The following is a 25,495-nucleotide window of genomic DNA, read 5'->3' as shown; positions in this document are numbered from 1 at the left end:
TGCATTTATATCATTAAATAAAGTTATTATAATAATAAAAAAACGCATTATGTATCTTTCTGTATGTTTACAGCATTAGGTGAGTTGTTTTTTTCTTGAGAAAAATTAATGCCTATCTTGTGTAGATATCCCCCCCACCCCCCGCTCCTCCATAAATCTCACTCCAAGCAAAACTCAAAAGTTGGCAGCTATGTTATATAGACAGTAGAACATTTATAGTTAAAAGTTAAACAGACTCTTTGATGAATAGCAGCTATTGAGTAAAGTAACGATAGAGAAGGCTCTGATGATGATGATATCTAACAATGCACGTACTTCAAAAAATATAACGAGTAAAGAAGGCATTACTACTAATTACCATAGTTAATGTTTTTCACAGTCAGTAATTGATAACTAACAATCTTTTTTTCGTTGTTTCAAGTTTCAGTTTCACCAAGAAAAACTCGAAGTGCTATTATAAGACATCCTGTCATAGCTTTTTGGTACATAACAGCTACCGTAGATGCAACGCGCATTTGAAAAAGTGAGGCGCTGGAGAGCATTATTCATTTGAATGCAAAATACAATTTCACCACTAGATGGGAGAAATTCCTACACAGTGTCCCTTTAATTATTAGGTTTAACCTAATAATCATCATCTGTGGATTAGCAATCAAGACAAGTCTAAAGTCTACATTCAGGCAGAGATAGCCAACTGACAAAATGTATGAACAAAAAGACAAACAAGAAAAGATACCTTTCAAAAAAGATTAAATTAATGTAGGCCTAATTTTAGAGGCGAAACAAAGATGTTATTTTTAACAGATTTAAAGGACACCATACAAATAAGGAAAACAAAACATCTGGGTGGACATTGCAAACTAACTGCAACCCGGGGTGTTCAAAGATCAAGGAAGGAGGTCCGCAAGAAATGCCCAATACATGGCTGGTTTTCGTGCACGTCAGCAAGTCATTTATTTATTATTCATCCATATTTTGCCCAGTCTTTGAAGTATATTTCCCACATTGCTTCGTTCTTTTATGATTTTATTTTGTTCATTAATTTAATTTAGATGTGTATTTTTTCTTCCCTTTTTTATTATTTAATTTATACATTCATTAAAAAAAAAGTACAATAAAGTGTACAATAAAAAAGTACAATCAAAACCTTATATTTGTACTCACTTAGTTTGCAGTGTAATCTGTTAAATCTAGATAAAAGTGTAATCTGCCGGTTGTCCTGCAGGTGTCCTCATAAATCTGTCTTCTTACGATGCACTTGGGGATGTACGATTACTCCAGAGCACTCGTAGTTCTACGAAGATTTTCAAGTGCTACTTAAGCTACGATGCTTTTGGGAAACAGACCGTAATATTAAGATCAGTCGTACGATCGTTTTTACGATCAACTTAGGCTTACGATGCTTTTGGGAAACGCAGCCCTGGGCTGAGTTTCCCGATAACGTTGTCTCTTAGCGCGCTACGAAGACTCTTAAGGTATAACTTAACTGAAGGTATATACCATTTCTAGGCGTGTTCCCCGAACTATACCTTAGAAAGCTGCTTAAGATATACCTTCTTACGTGCGACGTTACCCGGCGCTGTCCGTGGCGATGGTGCTGAATCTGCTGATATCGATGGCTCGAGAATCAATTATTCTCTCGTGCAGGGGCTGTTTATGTGAGAAAGCGGTGTTCTTTATAAAAAAAGCACTTTAGAAATAGTTGAAATTGCATTTATTAGGACTCATGGGATATTATAAAAAGTAATCCAAACTATAATAGCCTATCATAGCATTGCCTACATATTTTAAAATTGTATCATATATTGCTGCCATAATAACCATTTAAATTTGTATGTGCTTTCTTCTCTTTCCCATTTTTGTTCGCTGAGGTGGAGCTGCGATGAAATATTGTTCTTGTAAATACTTTCAAGCATTTCAGTAATAAAAGTGTACATCACGTACGGTGCTCGGCAGTGATCAAAAAGGATTTAAACAGTGAATTTTGAATCTCTTCTCGAAAACGCAGAGATGTGGATTCAGACGGCAATTAAATTACCACACTGTTTGTCAAAAAACAGTAGGTACTAATTTGGCCAGGGAATTTTACGCGGGTTGGGTGAGAAAAAACACTGATATTATGGATTCGGACGGCACTAAAATCACAGACTTACCCCTGTAAATGTTTAAAATACCGGACGAGCCCATGAGAAACAATATCAGCGTCCGAATAGGACTTAACTGACAGTAGCCTATGCTTTCACTGGCCTTTAAAAGCGCTCTTTTATTAAAATACATTTATAAAATTGAATTATATATAATAATATAATTAAAATTCTAACAACAATCAGTGTAATGACAATTTTATTCTTTGCATGAAAACACTTGAATTAGCCTAACTGAACACTGTCTGTGTGTATTAAAACTTCAGAATTATATTCATATAGCCCTGCAACAGTGATAAGTTGAAGCTAAGAGTGGTCCAGACCAACCTTACGAAAGTATGACTTACAGAAGGTATACTTAACTAAGAACGTTTCGGGAAACACGTATTATCCATAAGGTACAGCTTAAGGTGTAACTTAAGAACGACGTAGCGTTAAGAAGGTTTCGGGAAACTCAGCCCAGACCTCTTGGAACTTTAATTGAATACATAGCGTTGGTAAAGCATACTGAAATTACATCCCTACAAATGTATTAGGCCCTACTGAAAATAAATGTATCGAATTTAAGCAAAGTAGCCTAAATGTTAAGACTGTAAGCCCTTTGCTTTTTTACGTAGCCTATAAAGGATTCTTATAGCCGAATTTGTGATATAATTTGTAGATATTTTTTTTTTTAACTCAAACATTAACACTGAAATAAATGAAACTAAATTATTGTAAATTTTTTGGCACACCACGACGAGTGGCGCTATGCATTGTTCTAAAGCCAGGTTTTATTCTGGCATGTTGAATTAGTGTTCGACAAACGCGGCGGCGCGTTCTTTTGAATGAAGAGCGCTTCTCGCTCGTGTGAGCGAACACACATTGGAATGTTAGGCCATTTCGTAACGAGTGAATCGTGGCCGAGTGGTTGAACTTACGATACGATCATTTAGATGACACGGGTTCGAATCCCGAATTAACGTGGACTACTGATATTTGTATATTAGCCTATTAATGCATTTTATAGTCTATTGTTGATGCAGAGAGATTTGTCTAGTTCTAAAACATAGTTTTTTGCTTATAGCCTATTTACAAAATAAAATCACCATGCATTTCCATTTTACACTAAGGAACAAATATTATACAATGACTTTACTTCTGTAGCCTATAATAATTCCAATCGTAATTTCAAAAGCAGTTATGTTAAAAAAAAAAAAAAATATATATAATTATGTATAATTATAATTATGTATATATAATTATATATATATATGACGTTTAAACGACAAACAATAAAATCAGAACCATTCTGTTGCGTTCATGGTTCCAGTGGCAGTAATGCATCCACGGCTTTTCAAAATGTCACAAAGCGTTTTGAGATTGCTGAAGTAAAATTTTATAAATAAGCAGTTTTGTGTAGTAGAATATAATATTCTCATGGCGTTATAAGAAACAAATAGGCCTACATATTTATTGTTTGCAAAAGTATTTATGTGAAGTCTGCTGGGGGGAAACATAGGCAAATAAACAACATTATTTATTAACACAAGTTATGTCAGATTAAATTAAACAAATAATAGAAAACACAGTATCCAAACTGTAAAATATTAGCCTACCATCCAAACATATTCTGAATTAAAAGTTCTCTGACTTCTGCTCCTGCAGGATGCATTCTGCCTTGATGTGGGTTCAAAGGATCATCATCATCATCATCATCATCAGAAACAGCATCTTCCTCACCATCGGCTCCAACAGCACCAACTTCCTCCTCAGGAAGCTGGACATTTTCCCTGACTGCAATGTTGTGGAGAATTGCAGTAACCACAATAACAGAACAGCTTTTGGTGGGGTTTAGCTTCAGGCCACCACTGGACTTGCTGATGCAGCGAAAACGTTGTTTCCACAGTCCTATAGTCCTCTCCACTATAGAGCGTGTCCTTCCATGGGCCTGATTAAACATTTCCTCTGCAATGGTGGCTGGATGCTGCACAGGTGTCAAGAGGTAGGGGCGAAGAGGATATCCACTGTCTCCCAGGAGCCAGCTATCACCAAAGCCACCTTCTTCAGCCATCTGGCAAATTGCAGAATTGGCCCATGCAAAAGAGTCATGTGTGCTTCCAGGCCATTTTGCCACAATGTCAGTGAACATTCCCTGGTGATCACACACTACTTGAACATTAATGGCTGGATAGCCCTTCCTGCAAATGTACAAGGGCTCATTTACCTTAGGGCTTAATACTGGGATTAGGGTGCCATCAATGATGCCAATCACTCTGGGAATGTTGTCTATATCATAGAATTGTTGATTGGCCAGCTGTATTTCCTTAGGAGTTTTGGGGAAAACCAGGATGCTCTTCATCAGCTGTAATAGCAAAGGTGTTACTGTTGTCACAGTTTTGCTGACTGAAGACTTGCTGAGCCCCAGGCCATCACCCACCACCTCCATAAAACTTCCAACAGCAAAATAACGCAGTGTAGCTAACAACTGCACCTCTGGACTTAAGGCGTAGTTTCTTCTTGTTGCCCTCTGAAGGTGTGGTTTCACTATCTGAAATAATTCAAGGATCTTGGTCCTTGGAAGACGGAATTTTCTTAAAATTGCATCATCAGATAGTGAGTCAAGAGGGGTAAAATTTGTCCTTATGTGGGCATTTATATAAACTGATTGACTTCTCAGTCGCCTTCTGTGCTCCAGCTGTAAGAATCTTTGTAAAGCTGCCATTATTGAGCACTTGAAACACACATACACACTGTTTTATTAGGAGAGGCATTAGTACACCTGCTTTTCAGTTAATAGAAACACCTTAGCTAATAATCATTCTAAATTAATTTAATTACTACAATTAATTATTCCCATCTTCTACCATCTAAAATAGGCTGTTGTCATTCTGTTATTTCATATTTTTCATTCTTCTCTTAAGAAAGCACTTAAGAGTGTTTTGTGTTATGTTTGGCTTATATTGTCTTTGATGATATTAATGTTGTGAATTAACAAAATTTTAATTTACTTTATGGTTTATGTGATGGTGGCTCACCACTTCAAAATAAAAGTTCCATTCCATATGTTTCATTATCAGGCTTGGTCACATTATTCAGGTATTTAATAAAGGATGACATGGCATGGTAAACATGCTTCAGCTTCACTCAGTAATGCCTGCATTTTTATATGGCATTAATATACTACTTTGAGTCAAGTCACAATAGTATGCTCTTTTCCTCATATTAAACTGAATGCCCAGTGTATTAGAAAAGCACTAGGTTAAAGGTTTTTAACTCACTGAAAAACAAATTGAATGTCATGCATCAAATAGCTTCACCAGAGCCCCATTTGCCAGAAGGGAGGCATGATGGCCAACAATGTAGCCAAAAAAAAAAAAAAAAAAAGAAGAGGGTTACATCTGTGGATCTGAAAAAAAAAGAAAAAAAGATTACATGGCTGTCATCCACACATGATTTGACTTTCCATACTGAGTAAATAATACAATTTTCACTTACTGTCGGTTGGTAGAAACATGGTTAAAGAGGGCTTGCTGGCTTGTTGTTGCAGGAGTTCCAATTTAGCCCTCCTATAGGCCATAACCTCCTGATGATGTTGGTCTTGCTGCTCCTTCAGGGCTCTCAGTTCTCTCCTGATTCCCTGGAGTTCAGATATCTTCTTCTTCTCCGACTGAAGCAGCTTCTCACTGCAGCCACAACGTCCCCTGTTTCTCCTTTGGCGGGAGATTAATGGCTGGGTTTCTGGAATGCCAGAACGACGTTGCCCAGCACATGAGGAGGCCTCAGACTGAGGGGAGTCAGAAGAAGGGAGCAATAGCCCAAGACCAGGACTCATTGCTGATGTTCCAGGGGCAGGTGGAAGGGGTTCTGATGTTCCAGGGGCAGGTGGAAGGGGTTCTGATGTTCCAGGGGCAGGGTGGAGGGGGCCTGATGTTCCAGGGCCAGGGTGGAGGGGGCCTGATGTTCCAGGGCTCAGCTTTGAATTCAAAGGCCTGGTTGACGCACATGCATCTATGCCTCCAGGGATCCCTTCGAAGGCCTCAGGCCCCAGGATGGCCAAAACTATCTCTTCCTCTGCAGTCAGAGGAGGAACGGAGTTGATACCCCCACCAGTCTTTTTTGCTTCCCTTCTACGTGCTGCAGCCCTCCGTTTGGTCACACTTGCGAAATCCGTCCACTTTTTTCTAACTTCTTCTGGGCTTCGCTCATAACCATAGCCAGCAGCATTTATTTTTTGGGTGATTTCTGCCCAGGATTTTTTTTTTATCAGCATTTGTAACACAATTTATTTTTTTACTCTCCACCTCCTCCAAAAGAACTGTAACTTCATTTTTTGAAAATTGTGGTTCTCTTACGAGAGGTCTCTCGTACTGCGTAAGATATCTTACGCTAGGGGAAAATCCTTTTCCGCGAGATATTGAAGCCAAAAATTATCCTTAATTTTGTAATAATGCAAAACGCGTTGCAGCAGCAATGCAGACATAGGCGAGACAGCTCGCGCGCCTATTGGCTGCTCTGCGGCAACTGCAGCAGCCTATCGAGCGAGGCCTGGCGTGACGTCAGACCCAATCAGGGCACTTCGCGCCCGCTGCGTCACGTCCCGCCGAAATGGGCGTGGTCTAGGCCTATAAATATCGCTCGCAGGCAGCTATTATCTGATTTTTCATCCTTCAAGCGAAGCACACGCATCGCTGGAGCTGGATTAGAAGCCGCGCCGTCTGACAGAGAGCACCTTCAGCGGGACGAGTCACTGAAGTCGCTGGCCGCGCCGCCTTCCTTGCCTTCCTGCTGCGCTTTCCGGCATTATATCCTTTCTCTGCTACTGTGTTTATGTATGTGTGTGTGCTCGCCGCCGCGACACACACTCCCATTGCACTAAAAGAGCTGGGCGTCTTTTTCAAGACGCCCCTTTTCCTGATCACGCAGCTCTCGCACTCGCTGACGGCGACTGCCCTCACTGCGAGTTAGGTACTGCCTATGGTGACTCTGAGGACTCACCTGGCATCCTTCTCCGAGACTGCGCCTCCGCCCCCCCCCCCAACCCGCAAAGCTTGCCGGTTCGCCCGCTTGCCTTGCCTGCTTGGGGGACGATACCTGTTCTCCCTCTGTTCGAGCCGCGCACACCGCGCCGCTCACAGAGGATGTCAGGAGCGGGCGGTCACGGGGCTAGCTTTCTCTCTCCCTCTGTTCAAGCCGCGCAAACTGCGCCGCTCACAAGGGAGGCTGGAAGCGGACGGTCGGGGTTAGTTTTTCTTTACGTTATAAGAAAGCTACCCTTCCTTCTGCGCCCCATTCATGCGTCACTCACCGGCGAAAGGAGAAAGATGTGTTTTTTAGTCCCTCCGAGGATGGACTGACCTTCAATTTCTCATACATATTCCCAGTTCCCTGATCATGCGACTGGAAATATCAATGTTGCAGCAGGCGAGCCTGTTTTAATACAAGCGCGCCTGCAAGCATACGCCGAAGAAAGCATGTGACGCTCTTATATGCTCGTGCATTCAAAAACCTTTGCGTTCCCCCCTGTGGCTCAGTGGCGGAATCATTGTTTTTTCTCACGAGAGACCGGAGTTCGAATCCCGGTCTAGCGGCAGTTAAAATTATGCCGCCAATGCTTCGCTCTGTCAGTTCCCTGAAAAGCGACTGCAGACGTGCATTTTGCAGCCAACGAGCGCGTTGCACAACCCGCTCGCCTGCACCCAAACACCGTTTCTATGGTTTCCGTGCGTCACTGGCGAAAGGAGAAAAGAGCGTTTTCTGGTCCCCCCGCGGACGGACCGACCTCCTCTTTCTCGTACATTTCTCATTCCCCTCTGAAGTTCGGGCGACTGGAAATGTCAGTATTGCAGTGAGCAAGCCTGTTGTATTACACGCATGCCTGCAAACAAACGCCAGCACGTTGACGCTCTCTTATAATACTCGCGCTAACTGAGTTACAATGTGTCTCCCCCTGTGGCCCAGTGGCAGACTCTCAGGTTTTTGCACGCGAGAGACCCGCGTTCGATCCCCGGGTCTACCGGCAGATAAAATTATGCCGTCAATGCTCGCTCTGTCAGTTCCCTGAAAAGGCGACTGCAGATGTGTATTTTGCAGCCAACGAGCGCGTTGTACAACCCGCTCGCCTGCACCCAAACACCGTTTCTATGGTGTTCCGTGCGTCACTGGCGTAAGGAAAAAAGGGAGTTTTTCTGGTCCCGCTGCGGACGGACCAACCTCCTTTTTCCTATACATTTCCCATTCCCCTCTGGAATTCAGGCGACTGGAAATGTCGATATTGCAGTGAACAAGCCTGTTGTAATGCACGCAGGCCTGCAATAAACGCCAGCATGTTGACGCTCTCTGTTTCTATGGCAACTTCTCGCTCGTTCAGTTCCAGTAAATGTGACTGTTCCAGTGTATCCTGCAGTAAACAAGTCGGTTCTGTCACCCGCTTGCCTGCACACAAACGCCGTTTTTACGGCTACCCAGATAAATCCCATAAGTGTGTATTTTTCTGGTGTCCCGGCCACGGCCGATGGTGCTTTATGTGTAAGAAGAATGCCCACTGCCCAGTGCCCATCTCTACACACAAGCACAGCCCGTCACACAGGGCTCGCGCACATGAATCGGCTCAGACCGATTGCGCTTCAAACATGGTGAATGTGCCCACTAACACCACGTTATGCATGTCTCACGGTTTCTGTAAAAACGAAACCAACGTGCACTCGCTTTCACGCAAGCGAACGATGTTTTCGGTGTGATAAATGTGCCCGCTGTCCCGCGCCCACATCCACACATAGACATGACAGTTCTCACGGGAACCGCCCAGCCCTCCCCCTCGCGGTTAACCACCGCAGAGGAGTCGAGCGCGGGCAATCTGCCCGCTGTCATCAGCGCGCCCCATGCCTCAAATGTCACGAGCGACACGCTTATGTTACAGCACACCGAAGCTTCCCCATCGCTGAGCGAGCGGAGCGCGCTTCGTATTCGACCCCTAGCTATCCATGCAGACGCATGGGCAAAGCTACCCGGGGTTTTCGGAGTGGGTGCTGAACATTATAGAAAGAGGCTATTCGCTGCAGTTTCGCCGACGCCCTCGCCGCTATGTGGCGCGCGTCGAGACCACGGTAAAAACATAAGTAGCACATCTACTTCGAGCCGAAGTGACGAAACTATTGAGCAAAGGGGCCATAGGACCTCTCTCTCAAGATCAGAGCGAGGGAGGGCTATACAGCAGATACTTCCTGGTACCGAAAAAAGACGGGGGTCTCAGACCCATACTAGATCTAAGGCAACTGAACAAAGTGCTTGTGAAGCGACAGTTCAGGATGCTCACGACCAGGCAAATCCTTGTGCAGATTCGCCAAGGAGATTGGTTTGTGTCAATAGATCTGAAAGACGCGTATTTTCAAATACAGATAGCGTCACGTCACAGGCGATATTTGAGATTCGCCTTCGAGGGCCAGGCATATCAGTACACAGTCCTGCCGTTCGGTTTGTCCCTAGCACCCCGTACATTTACGAAGTGCATGGATGCGGCGCTCGCACCCCTCAGAATGAGAGGCATGCGAGTGCTGAACTATTTGAACGATTGGCTGATTCTAGCGCAATCTCGCGCAGTGCTCATAGAACACACGACCATTTTACTCGATCACCTCGAGGATTTGGGTCTGAGTGTCAATTGGGCAAAGAGCTCCCTGTCACCCAGTCAGAAAATATCTTTCCTGGGCACAGAACTGAACTCACTATCCATGATAGCGCGACTATCACAACAGCGCGCGGTAGACATTCGACGCACAGCGAACTCTTTTCGCTGCGGCGCGTCTGTCCCGCTCAAGAAATTTCAGAAGATGCTAGGTCTCATGGCCTCAGCATCGTCAGTGCTCCAGCTGGGTCTGCTCCGCATGCGCCCGCTGCAGTTTTGGCTGAAAGCGCGAGTCCCACGCGAAGCGTGGGCACCCGGTTTGCTTCGCCTCAGGGTCAATCAGAAATGCGTTACAGCTCTGAAACCCTGGAAAGCGAACGACTGGTACCAATCAGGTGTAAGCCTGGGGACTTCCTCGAGGGTGAAAGTGGTGTCCACGGACGCGTCCACCTCGAGATGGGGAGCGCTGCTCGAGGGCAGACCGTTCTTCGGCCAGTGGTCAGAACGGGAGAAGCTCCTGCACATAAACTGCCTCGAAATGCTGGCAGTAGACAACGCGCTGACGCGTTTTTGTCCCCAAATAAATGGTCACCACGTCTTGGTCCGTTCGGACAACATGTCTGTGGTGTCCTACATAGATCGCCAGGGCGGCATCAGATCCGAGAAACTGTACAGGCTGGCAGAACGCCTCCTGGTATGGGCTCAGTGCAACCTGCGCTCGCTCAGAGCAGCGCACGTGCCAGGGATCTTGAATTTAGGACCGGACAGACTGTCCAGGAACAATGTTCCGGCAGGCGAATGGTCTCTACACCCACAGACAGTCCAACTGCTGTGGAAGAAATTCGGCAGAGCGGAAGTGGACCTGTTTGCGTCTCAAGAAAACGCTCATTGTCAAGAATTTTTCTCCAAGAGCAGGAGCGCGCTGGCCCATGTGTGGCCCCGCCGCCCGCTCTATGCTTTTCCCCCTGTCTCTCTCCTGCCTCAGGTGATAGAACGGATCAGGGAAGAAGGATGCTCAGTACTGCTGGTAGCACCGTTCTGGAAAAACCAACCTTGGTTCCCAGCCGTGATGCAGTTAGCAAGTACTGCCCCGTGGCCAGTACCAGTGAGGAGAGATCTCCTCTCACAGGCCCGCGGCTCGATCTGGCATCCTCACCCGGAACTATGGTCCCTTCATGTCTGGGCCATCAACGGGTACATGTTGGACTCCCTAAAGGAGTATTAAACACGATCACGCAGGCTAGAGCTCCGTCTACAAGACGACTCTATTCTTCGAAATGGTCAGTGTTTTCGGGCTGGTGCACAGCCCGTGGTGTGTCACCCACAAATTGTGATGTGACGGAGGTGCTTTCCTTCCTACAAGAGCTGTTGGATGGGGGCAGGGCCCCCTCCACGCTCAAAGTTTATGTGGCGGCTATAGCAGCGTTCTCAGAAACAACGCTTGGTCAGTCAATAGGAAGGAACGATTTAGTCATCCGCTTCCTTAAAGGAGCTAAGAGACTGAATCCTCCCAGACCTCCCTCAGTCCCCGTATGGGACCTTTCTACGGTTCTGGAAGCCATGAAAGGTGCGCCATTTGAGCCTTTACAGTCAATCGATTTGAAACACCTGTCTTTCAAAACGGTGTTTTTGCTGGCTCTCGCTTCGGTGAAGCGCATAGGGGATCTGCACGCGCTCTCTGTGAGCGCGGCGTGCATGGAGTTTGGGCCCAATGACTCAAAAGTTATACTCAAACCTAAGCACGGTTATGTTCCAAAATCCCTCAACACACCGTTTAGGGCGCAGATTCTCTCTGTCAGCCCTACCGGTCCCTGATGAGGAAAGAGACGCGAGCCTCCTTTGCCCAGTCAGGGCATTACGAGCTTATGTGTCTCGCTCGTCTGTTTTCAGACAGACGGAACAGCTCTTTGTTTCGTTTAGCGGACGTTCTAAGGGACTAGCCGCGTCGAAACAGAGCCTATCCAGATGGATAGTTGATGCTATAGCGCTGGCATACGCCTCCAAGGGCATGCAGTGCCCTTTGGGTGTCAGAGCGCATTCCACAAGAGGCATGGCCTCTTCGTGGGCTTGGTCAAGTGGGATTGCCTTGCAAGATATTTGTATGGCGGCAGGCTGGGCCTCCCCGTCTACATTTATAAGGTTTTATAACCTAGAGGTTCCCGCCCTGCAGGCCAGGCTGCTGTCGGTCTAAACTACCAGTATTATCTGACCTGATGCGTTCAGCTCAGAATGCTGCGTTTACTGAGCACAGCTCAATTTTCGACAGTTTAAAGCTGGGCAAACTGTGTAAGACCCACATTTTTTCCTATCAGTTCAGGCCGTACCCCGCCCTGTCTGTATGATGAAATTTGCGTCCCTTCGACGCTACTTTATGTGGAAAAGTGAGGCTGCACCCCTCCTTCCCGGACTCTCTGTGAGTTCACTGAGTGATTGTGCACTACATGTACCCCGGGCTTTCGCCCTTGGGTCTTTGGTGTCAGATCTCAGCATGCACGGCGTTTTACACTGGGTCCCCTAGCGTAAGATATCTTACGCAGTACGAGAGACCTCTCGTAAGAGAACGTACTCGGTTACTAACGTAACCTCGGTTCTCTCTAGAAGAGGGAACGAGTACTGCGTATCTTGCCGTGCATGCACACGCTCTGGTTGCTTCGATGATGAAAAACCAGATAATAGCTGCCTGCGAGCGATATTTATAGGCCTAGACCACGCCCATTTCGGCGGGACGTGACGCAGCGGGCGCGAAGTGCCCTGATTGGGTCTGACGTCACGCCAGGCCTCGCTCGATAGGCTGCTGCAGTTGCCGCAGAGCAGCCAATAGGCGCGCGAGCTGTCTCGCCTATGTCTGCATTGCTGCTGCAACGCGTTTTGCATTATTACAAAATTAAGGATAATTTTTGGCTTCAATATCTCGCGGAAAAGGATTTTCCCCTAGCGTAAGATATCTTACGCAGTACGAGAGACCTCTTCTAGAGAGAACCGAGGTTACGTTAGTAACCGAGTACGTTTTCGCGTCATTTTCAGACAGGTCATATGAACACATAGCTGTATGGCAAGGGGACTTAAATAGGAAGGTTAATGATCTTAAGCAAAATATGCAACAGGTGTACACAATAGTATAACAATCACAGTGTTTTTAAAACCCATCATTTATTTTCATTTTAATTGTGCTGATCTATCAATATTCAATAAGAAATTAATAAATATGAAATTGTGAAATTAATAGTTATAGAATTTGGGATCAGAGAAGACAACATTGTGTTTATATATGTATATATTTTATTGTGCAAAGAATGAATGTTGAGTTGTTAACATAATTACTCCACATCGTCACTAAGAAAGCGCAGTCAAAAAGAGAAAAGAACCAAATTTACAGCAGGTGGCGATATGTGCCCATAGCACCAGTCCGCCATTAGAACGAAGAAGAAGAAGAAGAACGTCATAACGACAGCTCCAACCAATGTGGTTCAAACTATGGATCTGCGACACAGGTACCATGGTTTCGGGAAACAGTAGTGACTAGCTAGTTGATTTCTTTAAAGATGCATCGTACTATGATGGTTAAACCAGCGAGTTGCATCGTTGTACGGGAAACGCACCCCTGATGAGCAGGCAAAGGCAAAATTCTTTTAAGGATTAATCTCAAAATCTCCAAAAGTCCATATGTAGGCCCTATATCTGATTAAATTATAAATATTGTAGTTTTATTGATTGTATTTAAAGGTTTTCCACACACAATTTCAATTTAGCAGATACAGAGCTCTTTAATTTCGCGACCCACCTCGTTTTCTAAGGTGAATTCAGCAAGGCATGCTTTATCTTTGAAGGAACAAAAGCTATTTGTTACAGTTTTTTCTTTCGTGATTTGTGTGGATGACACACAGCGACATATACAGTATTATCAGCTGTATGGTGTTTTTTTTACGCTGAAATGCTTAATTTCGAGAAAGACCCGCGCGCGCAGTGAGGGAGACCAAACTTACTAAAAAAATATCCAGCGCGAGAGAGGCAAAAAAAAAAACAAAAACGCCTGTTCTTAATTTATGTTGCTTTGAACTTTTTTCGTTTTGTACCGTTTTAATTTTTTAATTTAGCTGCAATTTCTTTGACAATAGAAATTTTAAATGTTGCAAGTGTTTCTTATTTTGCATCACAAAGGGAATAAACTCTATCGATGCAACCCTGTTTAAATAAATAAACTGTCCCAACACTTTATTCGTACCTTGAAATGTGCGATGGGTTTTCAAACTTAATTAATTCTCTTTTTCTTTTACATTTTCATTGTTTATTTTTTAATTGAAAGCAATACTGTATTGATAGTATTTTTCTGATTTGTTTGATCTGTTTTGAAAAATGTCTTCCATTGCTATGGCCGGGTATAACTTCAGTCATCTCAATCTCGTGAATGATTCACACACACAAAAAAAAAAAAAATGTGCAGATTAAAGACGAGCTTCATCATCTTCATTTTCTGGTGCGATCGGCTGACGGTCTTCCTTCATCAGATCAGATGTGTCGTCTTTGCAGCGGCTCAACTGGAATGTAGCAAATTTATGTTGTAATGTACAATTGATAATTAAACAAGATGATTGACTTTAATAAACAGATGCATATTTAAGCATCAAGAACGGAAAAACATAAACACTTTCAGCTACACTGAGATTCGATCTCAGATCGTTTGAAGCTCCGAGAGGCTATTGTTAATGCATTGACCACAGAGCTATCGTCTGAATAACCTAGGTCTACTATTTTCTCTGTTTTAAAAGTTTGTTATATTCTTTTTTATTTTTTTAACATTGGCAATTTACTGTCTCGAAATTATGTGTCGAAAAAAAAAAAGTGTTTTTACAAGACCTTGTGCTGTTTATTATTATTATTATTATTATGCAGATGTTAATTCAGCCATTCTGTTGGATAAAAATTGTCCCTGTAACAATAGTGATTGTTTAGCATGTGAGAATGTGCTATGAGGCGGATCCTTGATAATATATTGTGGTCGCAGCACGGACCGTTTAGTGAGTTGCACGCAGAGGCTCGCATGTTATGCTGTTGCACTGGTAATTCTCTATGTATGTGTTCAAACATATTGCTTAATAAACCACCACCCGTTGGGTGTTAAACAAGATATTCTGGAGTCTGTGAGTATAAAGACCAGAATATAACATGGTGGCAGCGGTAGTGGACTGAGGCCGTTTAACGAGACAGTAACGGGGACGTTAGCAGAGTTGCTAACCGTGAGCATCCCCGTGTGCAACATGGAAGGATTGAAGCCGCCGCAGACATTGTGTTTGGACTCCAACGATCTTTCAAGGTCCTGGAAGACGTGGAAGGATGAGTTTATGCTTTATGTGGAGCTAACAGTGAGTGACGACAATGAAAAGAAAAAAGTGACACTTTTCAGCTATCTTGTTGGCGAAAGCGGCCAGAGATACATGGAGGTTAAAAGACATTATCGACAAATTTGATGGACATTGCAACCCTTGTGTGAATGAAACTGTGGAACGATATCGCTTCTTCACCAAGAACCAGAGGTCGGGTGAGTCTATTGACAGCTATGTCACGGAACTAAGAGTACTGGCGAAAACATGCAATTTCGGACAACTGAGAGATTCGCTTATACGCGACCGCGTTGTGTGTGGATTAAACAGTACAAGCATGAGAGAGAGACTGCTGCGTGAGAAAAATACAGCTACGTGTATAGAGCTGCAGAGTTGTCGCGGGAGAACTGTAAAGCCATCTCAGGACCGATGGTGGAAGAGGTGCATGCACTACGAGGAGCAGTGCACCAGAGACGGACAAGTGACACAGTGGACTGCAAGTTCTGTGGTAAGACGCATGATAAAAACAAGCTGAAATGCCCAGCTTATGGGTTAAAGAGCAAAAAATGTGGAAAGGACAACCACTTTGCAGCTAAATGTAGAGCTCGCCCAGAACACAGAGAAAAGACTATTGTACATAAGGTAACAGAATGTGAAAGTGAAGAATATGAGGAAATTCTGTGTGTGACTGAAGCACAGGCAGAGGATGTTAATGCAGTGGGCACGAGCAGAGCAGATGACACCCAGCTATTTGCAGGCATGCTTCTTGGGACAGACATGGTGAAATTCCAAATTGACTGTGGTGCCACTTGCAACATCATTCCGATCCATTTGATTAACCCGGACACAAAACTGGAACACACAGACAGTGTATTACTCATATACAACAAGAGCAAACTGAGACCACTAGGAAAATGTAAAGTTAAGTTGAGAAATCCTAGAAACCAGAAACTGTACCAGCTCGAGTTCCAAGTGGTAGATGGAGATGACGCTGTACCGTTGCTTGGTAAAAAAACAAGTGAGGCCATGAAGCTCATAAAGGTGCATTATGAGAATACAATGGCAATAGATAGCATTGTCACCACAGAGAAACTTACAACTGGAAAGTGGTGCATGGAACAAATCAAAGATGAGTATGCTGATGTATTCACTGGAGACGGATGTCTAGAAGGAGAGTACAAAATAGAGGTAGATAAAACTGTAAGGCCAGTGCAGTTGCCCAAGAGACGTGTGCCAGTCTCTATGATGAAACCACTCAAAGCGGAACTACAGGATCTACAGCGCAGAGGAATCATAACACCTGTCGAATGCAGCACAGACTGGATCAGCGGTATGGTTGTTGTACAGAAACAAAATGGAAACCCGAGAGTGTGCATCGACCCCAGGCCATTAAACAAAGCATTAAAGCGCAGCCACTTTCCACTACCCAACATTGAGGACATTCTCCCAGACCTGTCCAAAGCCAAGGTATTCACAGTGTGTGATGTCAAAAGTGGTTTCTGGCATGTCAAGCTCCATGAGGAATCCAGTTACCTTACGACATTCGCCACCCCGTTTGGGCGTTACAGGTGGCTGAGGATGCCTATGGGAATCAGCCCGTGAAGACTCAAATTTCATCATTTACTGTTGTTTTTAGTATTATTATTACTTTTTATTAATATTCATAATCAGTAGTATTATGTATCTCTTTTATACTCTTTATATACATTCATAATTATTTGTACTCATTGTATTTTGTGAATATGTGGGAGAGACTTTGGGAGACTTTGGACTTGAGTGTGTGCTGCTGCTGGACTGAAATGTATATGCATAGCATAAGGGGAATACATTCCAACGTTAATGGAAACCATATGTTTTTCTGCTGAATGTATGTGTTCCTATGGTGATGTAGTTTTTTTCCTTGGTCAGGGATATAAAAACCAAGCCCTGTTTGTCCGAAAATCAGGAAGAGACGGAAATGTAAAGAAGGTGACTGAGAAGCTGAATTAGACCTTAGCTTGGTCCATTGTCTCTTCCTCCTATGTTTTATAACCCAATTAAATAAGAGATCTCTTTGCAAAATCACTGGTGTCTGTTTCCATGAAATTAAACAACAGGGGAAAGCAAGATTTTTAAATCAACAATTTGGCGTCACGAAGAACAAGATAGTATATCCAGAAATAATGTCTCAAGGTAAGACTTTTTCCTTTATATAAAAGTTCTAAGTCTGCCTGATGATTAGAGACAATGACTGTAACTGCTAAAAAGAACTGTGTTGTTTAAGGAGCCTGTGGTTTTGCCAAAGAATATAAAACATAGTATAATAAAAAAATTAAATAATTCAATTTAATTTGGCTTATTTAAGTTCTCTGAAAAGTAAACCTCTAAAGTTATTTGATATGCTGGGATTGAGAAGGATCTTTTTTTAGAAAAAAGACCATCTAGTCAAAAATTTGGGAGAATTAGCTGTAAGACGGTAAAACTATTATTTGCTGGTTGTCACTGATTGGTGGCTGGATAATATGGCGAGACTGTTTAAAACGATGGCAGAGTAATCTCTAAAATATATCCAACACACGGAAGATTCGTACTCGAGGCGAGGAGGTGAAACACAAGCAAAGCTCGATTGACATGAGTGGTTAAAGTGTGGCGAGTCTGTTTAAAACGATGGCAGGTAAAACTCTAAAGCACGTTAATACACTGGAGTAATACGAGTTAAAATAGTTAGGATCGCGTGCATTCCAACTTTGACCGTAAAGCTGTTCAAATATTTTGAGGATACTGATCAGAGTAAGCTTAAAGAAAGAAAAAAAAGGAAAAAGAAAACAAGAAATTAATCTGAGAGAAAATCCACAAATAAAAAAAAAAAAAAAAAAAAAAAATTGTTTTGAGTTAACTGGAACCTAAACAAAATACTGAAAAACATTGAAGTTAACTTTTCTATAAAATTTTCTTTTGTTCTGTAAAGGGAGAAAGAGTGAGGCAGCCCCTCCCTTCAGAATTTGCTCCATACCTTCATGCACACACATACTGTAGTTTGGAGAAGGGAGAGAGAGAGAGAGAAGAAGGGTAGCCTCTGACACACACACACACACATACATGCATGCACATATGCATACACACACATACATAGGCTTGCAGTTCTGAGCGCACACACATAATATACAGAGAGAGCGAGAGAGAAGCAGAGTACCATAGCCCCACCCTTAGAGAAACACACTCACAGACACACACATCCCTGCTGTTCTGAGCAGCACAAAGTAACTTTGCAAGATGGCAGAAAGTGACTGTAACAGCAGAACAATTTCGGCTTGGTACCTTGAAAGAAAGAACAAGAAACAAGCTAAGCTTTTGAAAAAAGGACTTGACATAAATGCAAATATGGATGCACAGTTACACTGGTTCGAGTCTCAAAAAGACAAGATAAAATCACAAGCATTTCCAATACTGGCAGCTCATTGGATTGTAAAGCAAGGTGGAATTTGTTGTGATATAAATGGCGGTCCAGTTCCACTTGCTGAAGCAATGAAGCCTCAAATTGAAGCATTTAATAAGTTGAACAAAATCATGTCTATTAAATGTTCAGATGGAGAAAATACAACCAATGATGATTCGTTTGATCCAGATTGGACAAATATAATAACTGAAGCGGAAAGAAAATATTCACAACTACCAGTGAAATCCGCAACCACAGTAACGCCTCCTCCTTATAAACCAATCTATCCAGCTTTGCCTGAACAATATACAAGTTCATCTAAACCTGTGACACAGTCTCAACCTTCGAGATCAAATGGAGGTCCAGTTGACAAGATGTACATTGCATCTGCACAAGCAGCTCCAGTAATAACAAGATCTAAATCAGCCCAGCCAAACAGAGACATGTTGCAATGTACACCAGCTCGTAATTATGGATCTGACTGGGATGATGAGACAAGAGATGACGACATGATCACAGTTGACAAGATCGGTCCTGAATTTTCTTCACCTGTTATTAAAAGGGAAGACTTACAATCTGAAATGATGACAGAAGAGAGACCATTCACACCAGGAGAACGTCAAGCCATTCTCACAGCCTTGCCTCCTCTGAAGAGACAAAATCCAAACACGGAGTTTTGGCGAGAATTAGACTCTCTGGTTGAAGCACATCAAATGACATTAAAAGACATACACACCATTGTGAAAGCTAAAATCCCAAGAGACAGATGGGAACGCTTGCCAGCTTCGATAACCACAGCCCAATGGATAAATTTGTGGGTTGATGACCAGGGGCGACCCCTGGGTCTTTGGCAAGCATTAGATGTGTTTCGAAAAGAAATCCAAGAAATCTTGGGCAGTGGAAAAATTCCTTTCACATTAGTGACATTGATTAAGCAAAAGGATGATGAATCTCCAGATGAATATGCTCTGCGTAAGTGCAATGCTTACGAGAGATGGGCTCTCTGTGCTAAGAAACAACCTGACAGAGATGATGTACAGTTCACTGACACACTTTTGGATGGACTTAGTACAAAATACCAACAAGCCTTATCACTTGGAGTCAATCCAGGTGAGACATATGATCAGATTTTACAATGGGCTGGGCGCTTAGAGATGGCTACGAGATCAAACAAGGAAGAAGGAAACAAGCCAAATCGAAGAGGAGTGGCAACAGCTCAATACAACATGGACACAAAGAAGAGGATGATTTTCTGCACCAACTGTGGAAAGCGTGGCCACTCAATAAAAGATTGTTGGGCTAAAGGAGGTGGAGCAGAAGGTCAAGGTCCATCATTTAAACAAGTCAGTGCGAAAAAAAAATGATGAAACCTCTCAAGGGAAGATGTGGACTGAAGCGCAAGTCCGTCAGCTCATAGAGGGAATTATGCATCCGCAATAGGAATTAGCGGCCCCCTGTATTAGTAAGAAAAGAGACAATCGCCTTTTCGTCAATGCATTGATAGGGGGCCACCCATGTGACATTTTGGTTGACACAGGAGCAGCGATTTCGATAACAGATCTGAACCTACCTACAACAGATGAAACTATGGAAGTTGAAGGAGTTGGAGGAGGTATCACTAAATTTTGCAAAAGTATACAAGTTCCTTTGCAAATACATGAAGATGAAGTCTTATGGACATCTTTCTGGGTAGGGCCGAATTCACAAGGAAGCCTTATTGGCATGGACATTCTTCCACTGTTGAACATGATCATATTTACCGACAGTCGTCAAATCGCTACAACAGCTGGAATAATACCACACGAAGATCGCACATGTAATCTAACGTCTGTTGGTACAGCAAAACCAATTATCAGAGATTGGGGAAAAGATGGTGTGTGGGGACTTCTGTGCAGTTTATATCCAGATGTTTGGGCTAAACACAAATTGGATTGCGGTAAAGCCAACATTGACCCTGTTGTTATTGAGGGACCGATACATGCCCCTCATAAACAATACCCTATCCGACCTGAAGCAAGACAAGCTGTGGAAGAGATAGTGGCAGACTTGGAAGCTGAAGGAATCATCAGACAATCTTCATCAACCACTAATAGTCCTGTATAGCCTGTCAAGAAATCGGATAACTCATGGAGATTAACCATCGATTACACAAGACTTAACAGTGTAACACCAAAACCGCATCCTATTGTGGCCAATCCAGCCACCATTCTGAATGATATTCCAGGAAACGCAAGAATTTTCACAGTATTAGATGTACTGTCGGCTTTCTGGTCTATACCTATTGACGAAAAATCACAAGAGAAATTGGCCTTCACAGTGGGGGCAAAACAGTTTGTCTGGAACCGACTCCCACAAGGGCTAAATTTATCTCCTGTGGTATTCCATAGAACTTTGGATCAGTTCTTAACGGAGCGAAAAGCTGAAATTGAGAGTTCAGGGAGTGTTTGCATCCAATATGTTGATGACTTGTTGATTGCAAGCCCAGATGAAAACAGCCATATATTTGCTCTGAATGTTGTCCTACAAGCCCTTAGGAAAGGAGGATTCAAAGTCAACCCCGACAAAGCACAGTTGGCCAAAACCAAGGTTATCTACTTGGGCCAAGAAATATCTGTCGAGGGAAGGAGAATGACAACAGAGCGTGTAGAGGCATTACGGAAACTCCCAAAACCTCTAACAGTTACAGGAATACGGAAGGTGATGGGACTTTTCAACTACTGTCGCCAGTATATACCTGATTTTGCCAGCATCACTAGTCCTCTCATCGACTTGTACAAGGGAGGAAAGCCTGGAGTGGAGCAGATAACCTGGACACCAGAAGCTGAGGAAGCATTTATATCTATGAAAGAGAAACTGACATCAGCCCCAGCCTTGGGACTTCCCGATGGACGATTGCCATTCCATTTGTGGACCAGGGTGGGAAATGAGACCTACTCAGCAGTACTGTGTCAAAAACCAGGTGATCGATACAGACCAGTTGGATACTTTTCCACAAAGATTCCTGTCACAATGATTGGTCAACCACGATGTATACAAGCTCTCGATGGTGCCACATGGGCAGTGGATGCTGTGGAAAATTTGATAGGAGCACAAACTATCATACTTCACACTCCACACAGTATAGTGACGTTGTTGAACAACACAAACATCAAGACCATAACTGACGCAAGAAGAGCAAAATGGGAAGCAACTTTGTTGAACAAGGATTTGAGAGTGGAAATAATCAGAGACACATCCCTTAACCCTGCAACAATGATGCTAGAACCACATGAGGGAACACCACATGAGTGTGAAAAACAAGTAGAAGAGGAAAGCCATGGTCCTGTTAATCCAATCCCTCTTGAAAATCCAGATAAGGAGTTATGGGTTGATGGATCCAGTTATTACGTTGATGGAAAACGACATACTGGATGGGCTGTAGTGGAAGCTGATGGAACTGTTGTGAAGAAAGGAGCTCTTCCTGGGCAATTTTCAGCACAAGTAGCTGAGCTCACGGCACTTACGGAAGCTTTTGAACTATCAGAAGGAGATCGAGTCAACATCTACACAGATAGTCGTTATGCTTTTGGCGTGGTCCATGACTATCTTGCTCTGTGGAAAAGACGTGGACTTATCACTAGTAGCGGGAGCGAAATACAACACGCTTCCATAATTCGTCGCTTGATTGCAGCATGTCACTTACCAAGAGAAGCAGCCGTGATCAAAGTAAAATCACATCAATCAGACAAGTCCAAAGAAAGTCAAGGAAACGCGGCAGCAGATGCAGCAGCTAGAGAAGCAGCTTTACTACCTCTTACTCCTGTTACCATGGTACAGGAAAACAGCAAAGATAATCCTGAGCATCATCTTCTGTCATATCAAACAGAGACAGATGAAGAGAAAGAACAATGGATAAAAGCAGGAGCGAAAGAGGATGATCAAGGCATCTGGAGAATTCCAACCGGACAAGTGGTGATGCCGATTGGAACAAGAAGAGAACTAATGCAGCTGTATCATGGAAAAGTGCATGCTGGAGCAAAAGCAATGAAAGCTCAAATCAGCGAGACGTGGTGGTGGCCACGAATGATGAGAGACATTGATGATTACTGTAGAAGATGCTTAATTTGCATGAAAGCAAATGTGGGAAAATCTGTAAAGGTGCGAATGTCACATGCACCCAGACCAACAGGTCCATGGACACACCTCCAAATCGATTTCACAGGACCTTTATCACCCAGTGGAGGGTACCAATACATTCTAGTAATCATGGACAGATTTACTAGGTGGGTGGAAGCATTCCCTACGAGAACTTGCACAGCTGAAGCGGCAGCACGAGTAATGGTGGAAGAAGTTTTTCCTCGCTGGGGTCTTCCATATGAAATTGATTCTGACAATGGAACTCACTTCACTGGAAAACTGATGAAGGAAGCATTGAAATTGATGGGGATCAAACAGAAGTTTCACATTCCGTACCATCCGGAAAGCTCAGGCATGGTAGAACGAATGAACAGATCGTTGAAAACCGCTCTTACCAAAGCCATTCTGCAAACTGGCCAAGGTTGGCATAAGTTATTACCTGCTATTCTGTGGAACTTGAGAGCAACTCCAAACAGAGTAACAGGACTAACTCCTTTTGAACTGATGACTGGAAGAGCAATGGTCCTACCTCCTGATGCTCCGCCACCTGCGGGAACGGGAGGAGATTCTACTTTGTTCCAAGAGAAGTTACGACGCTATCTAACAATGCTGGACAAAGCTACCAAAGACAATAATAAGAAAGTGCGAGAAGCTCAACAGCAATGGGATGAAAAACATACCACTACTGATATTCCACACATTCCTGAGTTAGGCAGTTTTGTTATGGTCAAACGCATTGCTAGGAAAGGTTTAGAGCCTAGATGGGAGGGACCATATGAGATACTCTTAACAACCGATACAAGTGTTTGCCTTAAAGGGAAGGGTGTAGGAACAGATAGATGGTATCATTGGTCACAAGTTAAACCTTGCTTAGTGAATGAACAAAATGATAATGACGGCTTATGGCCTGATACTGAGCACTGTTCATCCATTAGCTTTAAAGATTGGGAATAAAGAAGTGATGTTTAATTATTTCTCTGCTTCCATTTCAGGAATCAAGTCCATTGACATTGATTAGAGATGGTTGTAAGTTATTCTCAATACGAGACATATTGATAGATCCAAGAATGGGAAATTCTGTGTGAAATAAGAGATTTTACACATTCTACACTACTTACAAAACACAACCTCACAAACAATGAACACCCGCCTATTGATTTTCAACCCCGAGGGATAGAATCCTTTAAGATCAACGTTTATTTTAGTTTGTTGTTTTGGCCAGGAACTTGAGGAGTTAAGTAATTAACGAGTCAAGGCACTGGCGGAAGATTTATTAGTTTTTCTTTTCTTAGATGATTGGGGTTCATTTTTAAATGCTTACACATAGATGTTAAATTAACACATAGTACGGGGACATAACATGGTTGGGGTTCTTTGTTATTTTGTTCTTTGTTTTGTTTTGTTTTTCTTCTTTTCTTTTTCTATTCTTCTGTCTTCTATTCTATTTCTTGGTCTGCTTTTCCTCCTCACTATCACTTCTATAGGGTCGCAACCTGGGAATGATGGTGGAACTGACGGCCGTAGTTCCAGTGGAGGGACTGAAGACTCAAATTTCATCATTTACTGTTGTTTTTAGTATTATTATTACTTTTTATTAATATTCATAATCAGTAGTATTATGTATCTCTTTTATACTCTTTATATACATTCATAATTATTTGTACTCATTGTATTTTGTGAATATGTGGGAGAGACTTTGGGAGACTTTGGACTTGAGTGTGTGCTGCTGCTGGACTGAAATGTATATGCATAGCATAAGGGGAATACATTCCAACGTTAATGGAAACCATATGTTTTTCTGCTGAATGTATGTGTTCCTATGGTGATGTAGTTTTTTTCCTTGGTCAGAGATATAAAAACCAAGCCCTGTTTGTCCGAAAATCAGGAAGAGACGGAAATGTAAAGAAGGTGACTGAGAAGCTGAATTAGACCTTAGCTTGGTCCATTGTCTCTTCCTCCTATGTTTTATAACCCAATTAAATAAGAGATCTCTTTGCAAAATCACTGGTGTCTGTTTCCATGAAATTAAACAACAGGGGAAAGCAAGATTTTTAAATCAACAGCCCGGCACCTGAAGTTTTCCAAAGGAAACTGACACAAGCTTTAGATGATCTGCCTGGACTGTACATAATCGCTGATGATGTACTAATCACAGGACAGGGTGAGTCACAAGAAGCAGCTGAGCAGGATCATGACAGAAAACTGCGACTGTTTCTGAACCGGTGCAGACAACAGAACATTAAGCTGAATGCAGAAAAGTTCAAGCTGAGACAAAATGAGGCATCATACATTGGACATCGCCTCACAGCTGATGGACTGAAAGTGGACCCAGAAAAGGTACGAGCCATCACACAAATGCCAAGACCAACAGATGTGAAATCAGTTCAGAGACTGTTAGGCATGGTGTGTTACCTGGCCAAGTTTTGCCCACATCTCTCTGACCAATGTGAGCCACTGAGAAAGCTGACACATAAAGACAGCGAGTGGAACTGGACAGAGCAACATGAGGAGGCATTCCACAAACTGAAAGACACTATTGCACAGGCTCCAGTGCTGAAGTTTTACAGCCCAGATGAGGAACTGACAGTACAGTGTGATGCCTCAGATACAGGTTTAGGTGCAGCACTCATGCAGAGGGGTAAGCCTATTGCATTTGCAAGCAGAGCACTAACACAAACAGAACGTGGGTACGCACAAATAGAAAAAGAGTTTCTAGCTTTGGTGTTCAGCATAGAAAAGTTCCACCAATACACCTATGGACGTAAAGTGACGGTGCAAAGTGACCATAAACCCTTAGAGGTTATAGTAAAGAAACCGCTACTCAGCGCGCCCAAACGACTGCAACGAATGATGCTACGGATACAGAAGTACGACTTGGAGGTAGTGTATGTACCAGGTA

General features: G+C 43.1%; 1 protein-coding gene and 1 long non-coding RNA gene across 2 annotated transcripts in view; one reads left to right on the top strand and one right to left on the bottom strand.

Moving 5' to 3' along the window:
• The window catches only part of LOC309503581, a 32,416-nt gene that overhangs the window by 3,775 nt on the left and 3,146 nt on the right, over positions 1 to 25,495 (top strand). The gene's annotated exons all lie outside the window — the stretch shown is intronic.
• LOC309503688 (uncharacterized protein) lies at positions 5,405 to 6,214 on the bottom strand. Its single transcript, XM_082176449.1, has 2 exons — positions 5,622 to 6,214; positions 5,405 to 5,532 (listed from the first exon to the last, which is right to left on the bottom strand). The coding sequence occupies exons 1-2, from the start codon at positions 5,956 to 5,958 to the stop codon at positions 5,519 to 5,521; spliced, it is 351 nt and encodes a 116-aa protein (XP_082032575.1). The 5' UTR covers positions 5,959 to 6,214; the 3' UTR covers positions 5,405 to 5,518.

Source organism: Leuciscus leuciscus (assembly GCF_965113295.1).
Source record: "Leuciscus leuciscus genome assembly, chromosome: 7".
Taxonomy (NCBI): Eukaryota; Metazoa; Chordata; class Actinopteri; order Cypriniformes; family Leuciscidae; genus Leuciscus; species Leuciscus leuciscus.
This window is presented reverse-complemented; position numbering and strand designations above follow the sequence as displayed.

Coding starts and splice junctions, on each gene's coding strand:
- LOC309503688 (XM_082176449.1), bottom strand. CDS start 5,958: ATGAGTCCTGGTCTTGGGCTATTGCTCCCTTCTTCTGACTCCCCTCAG.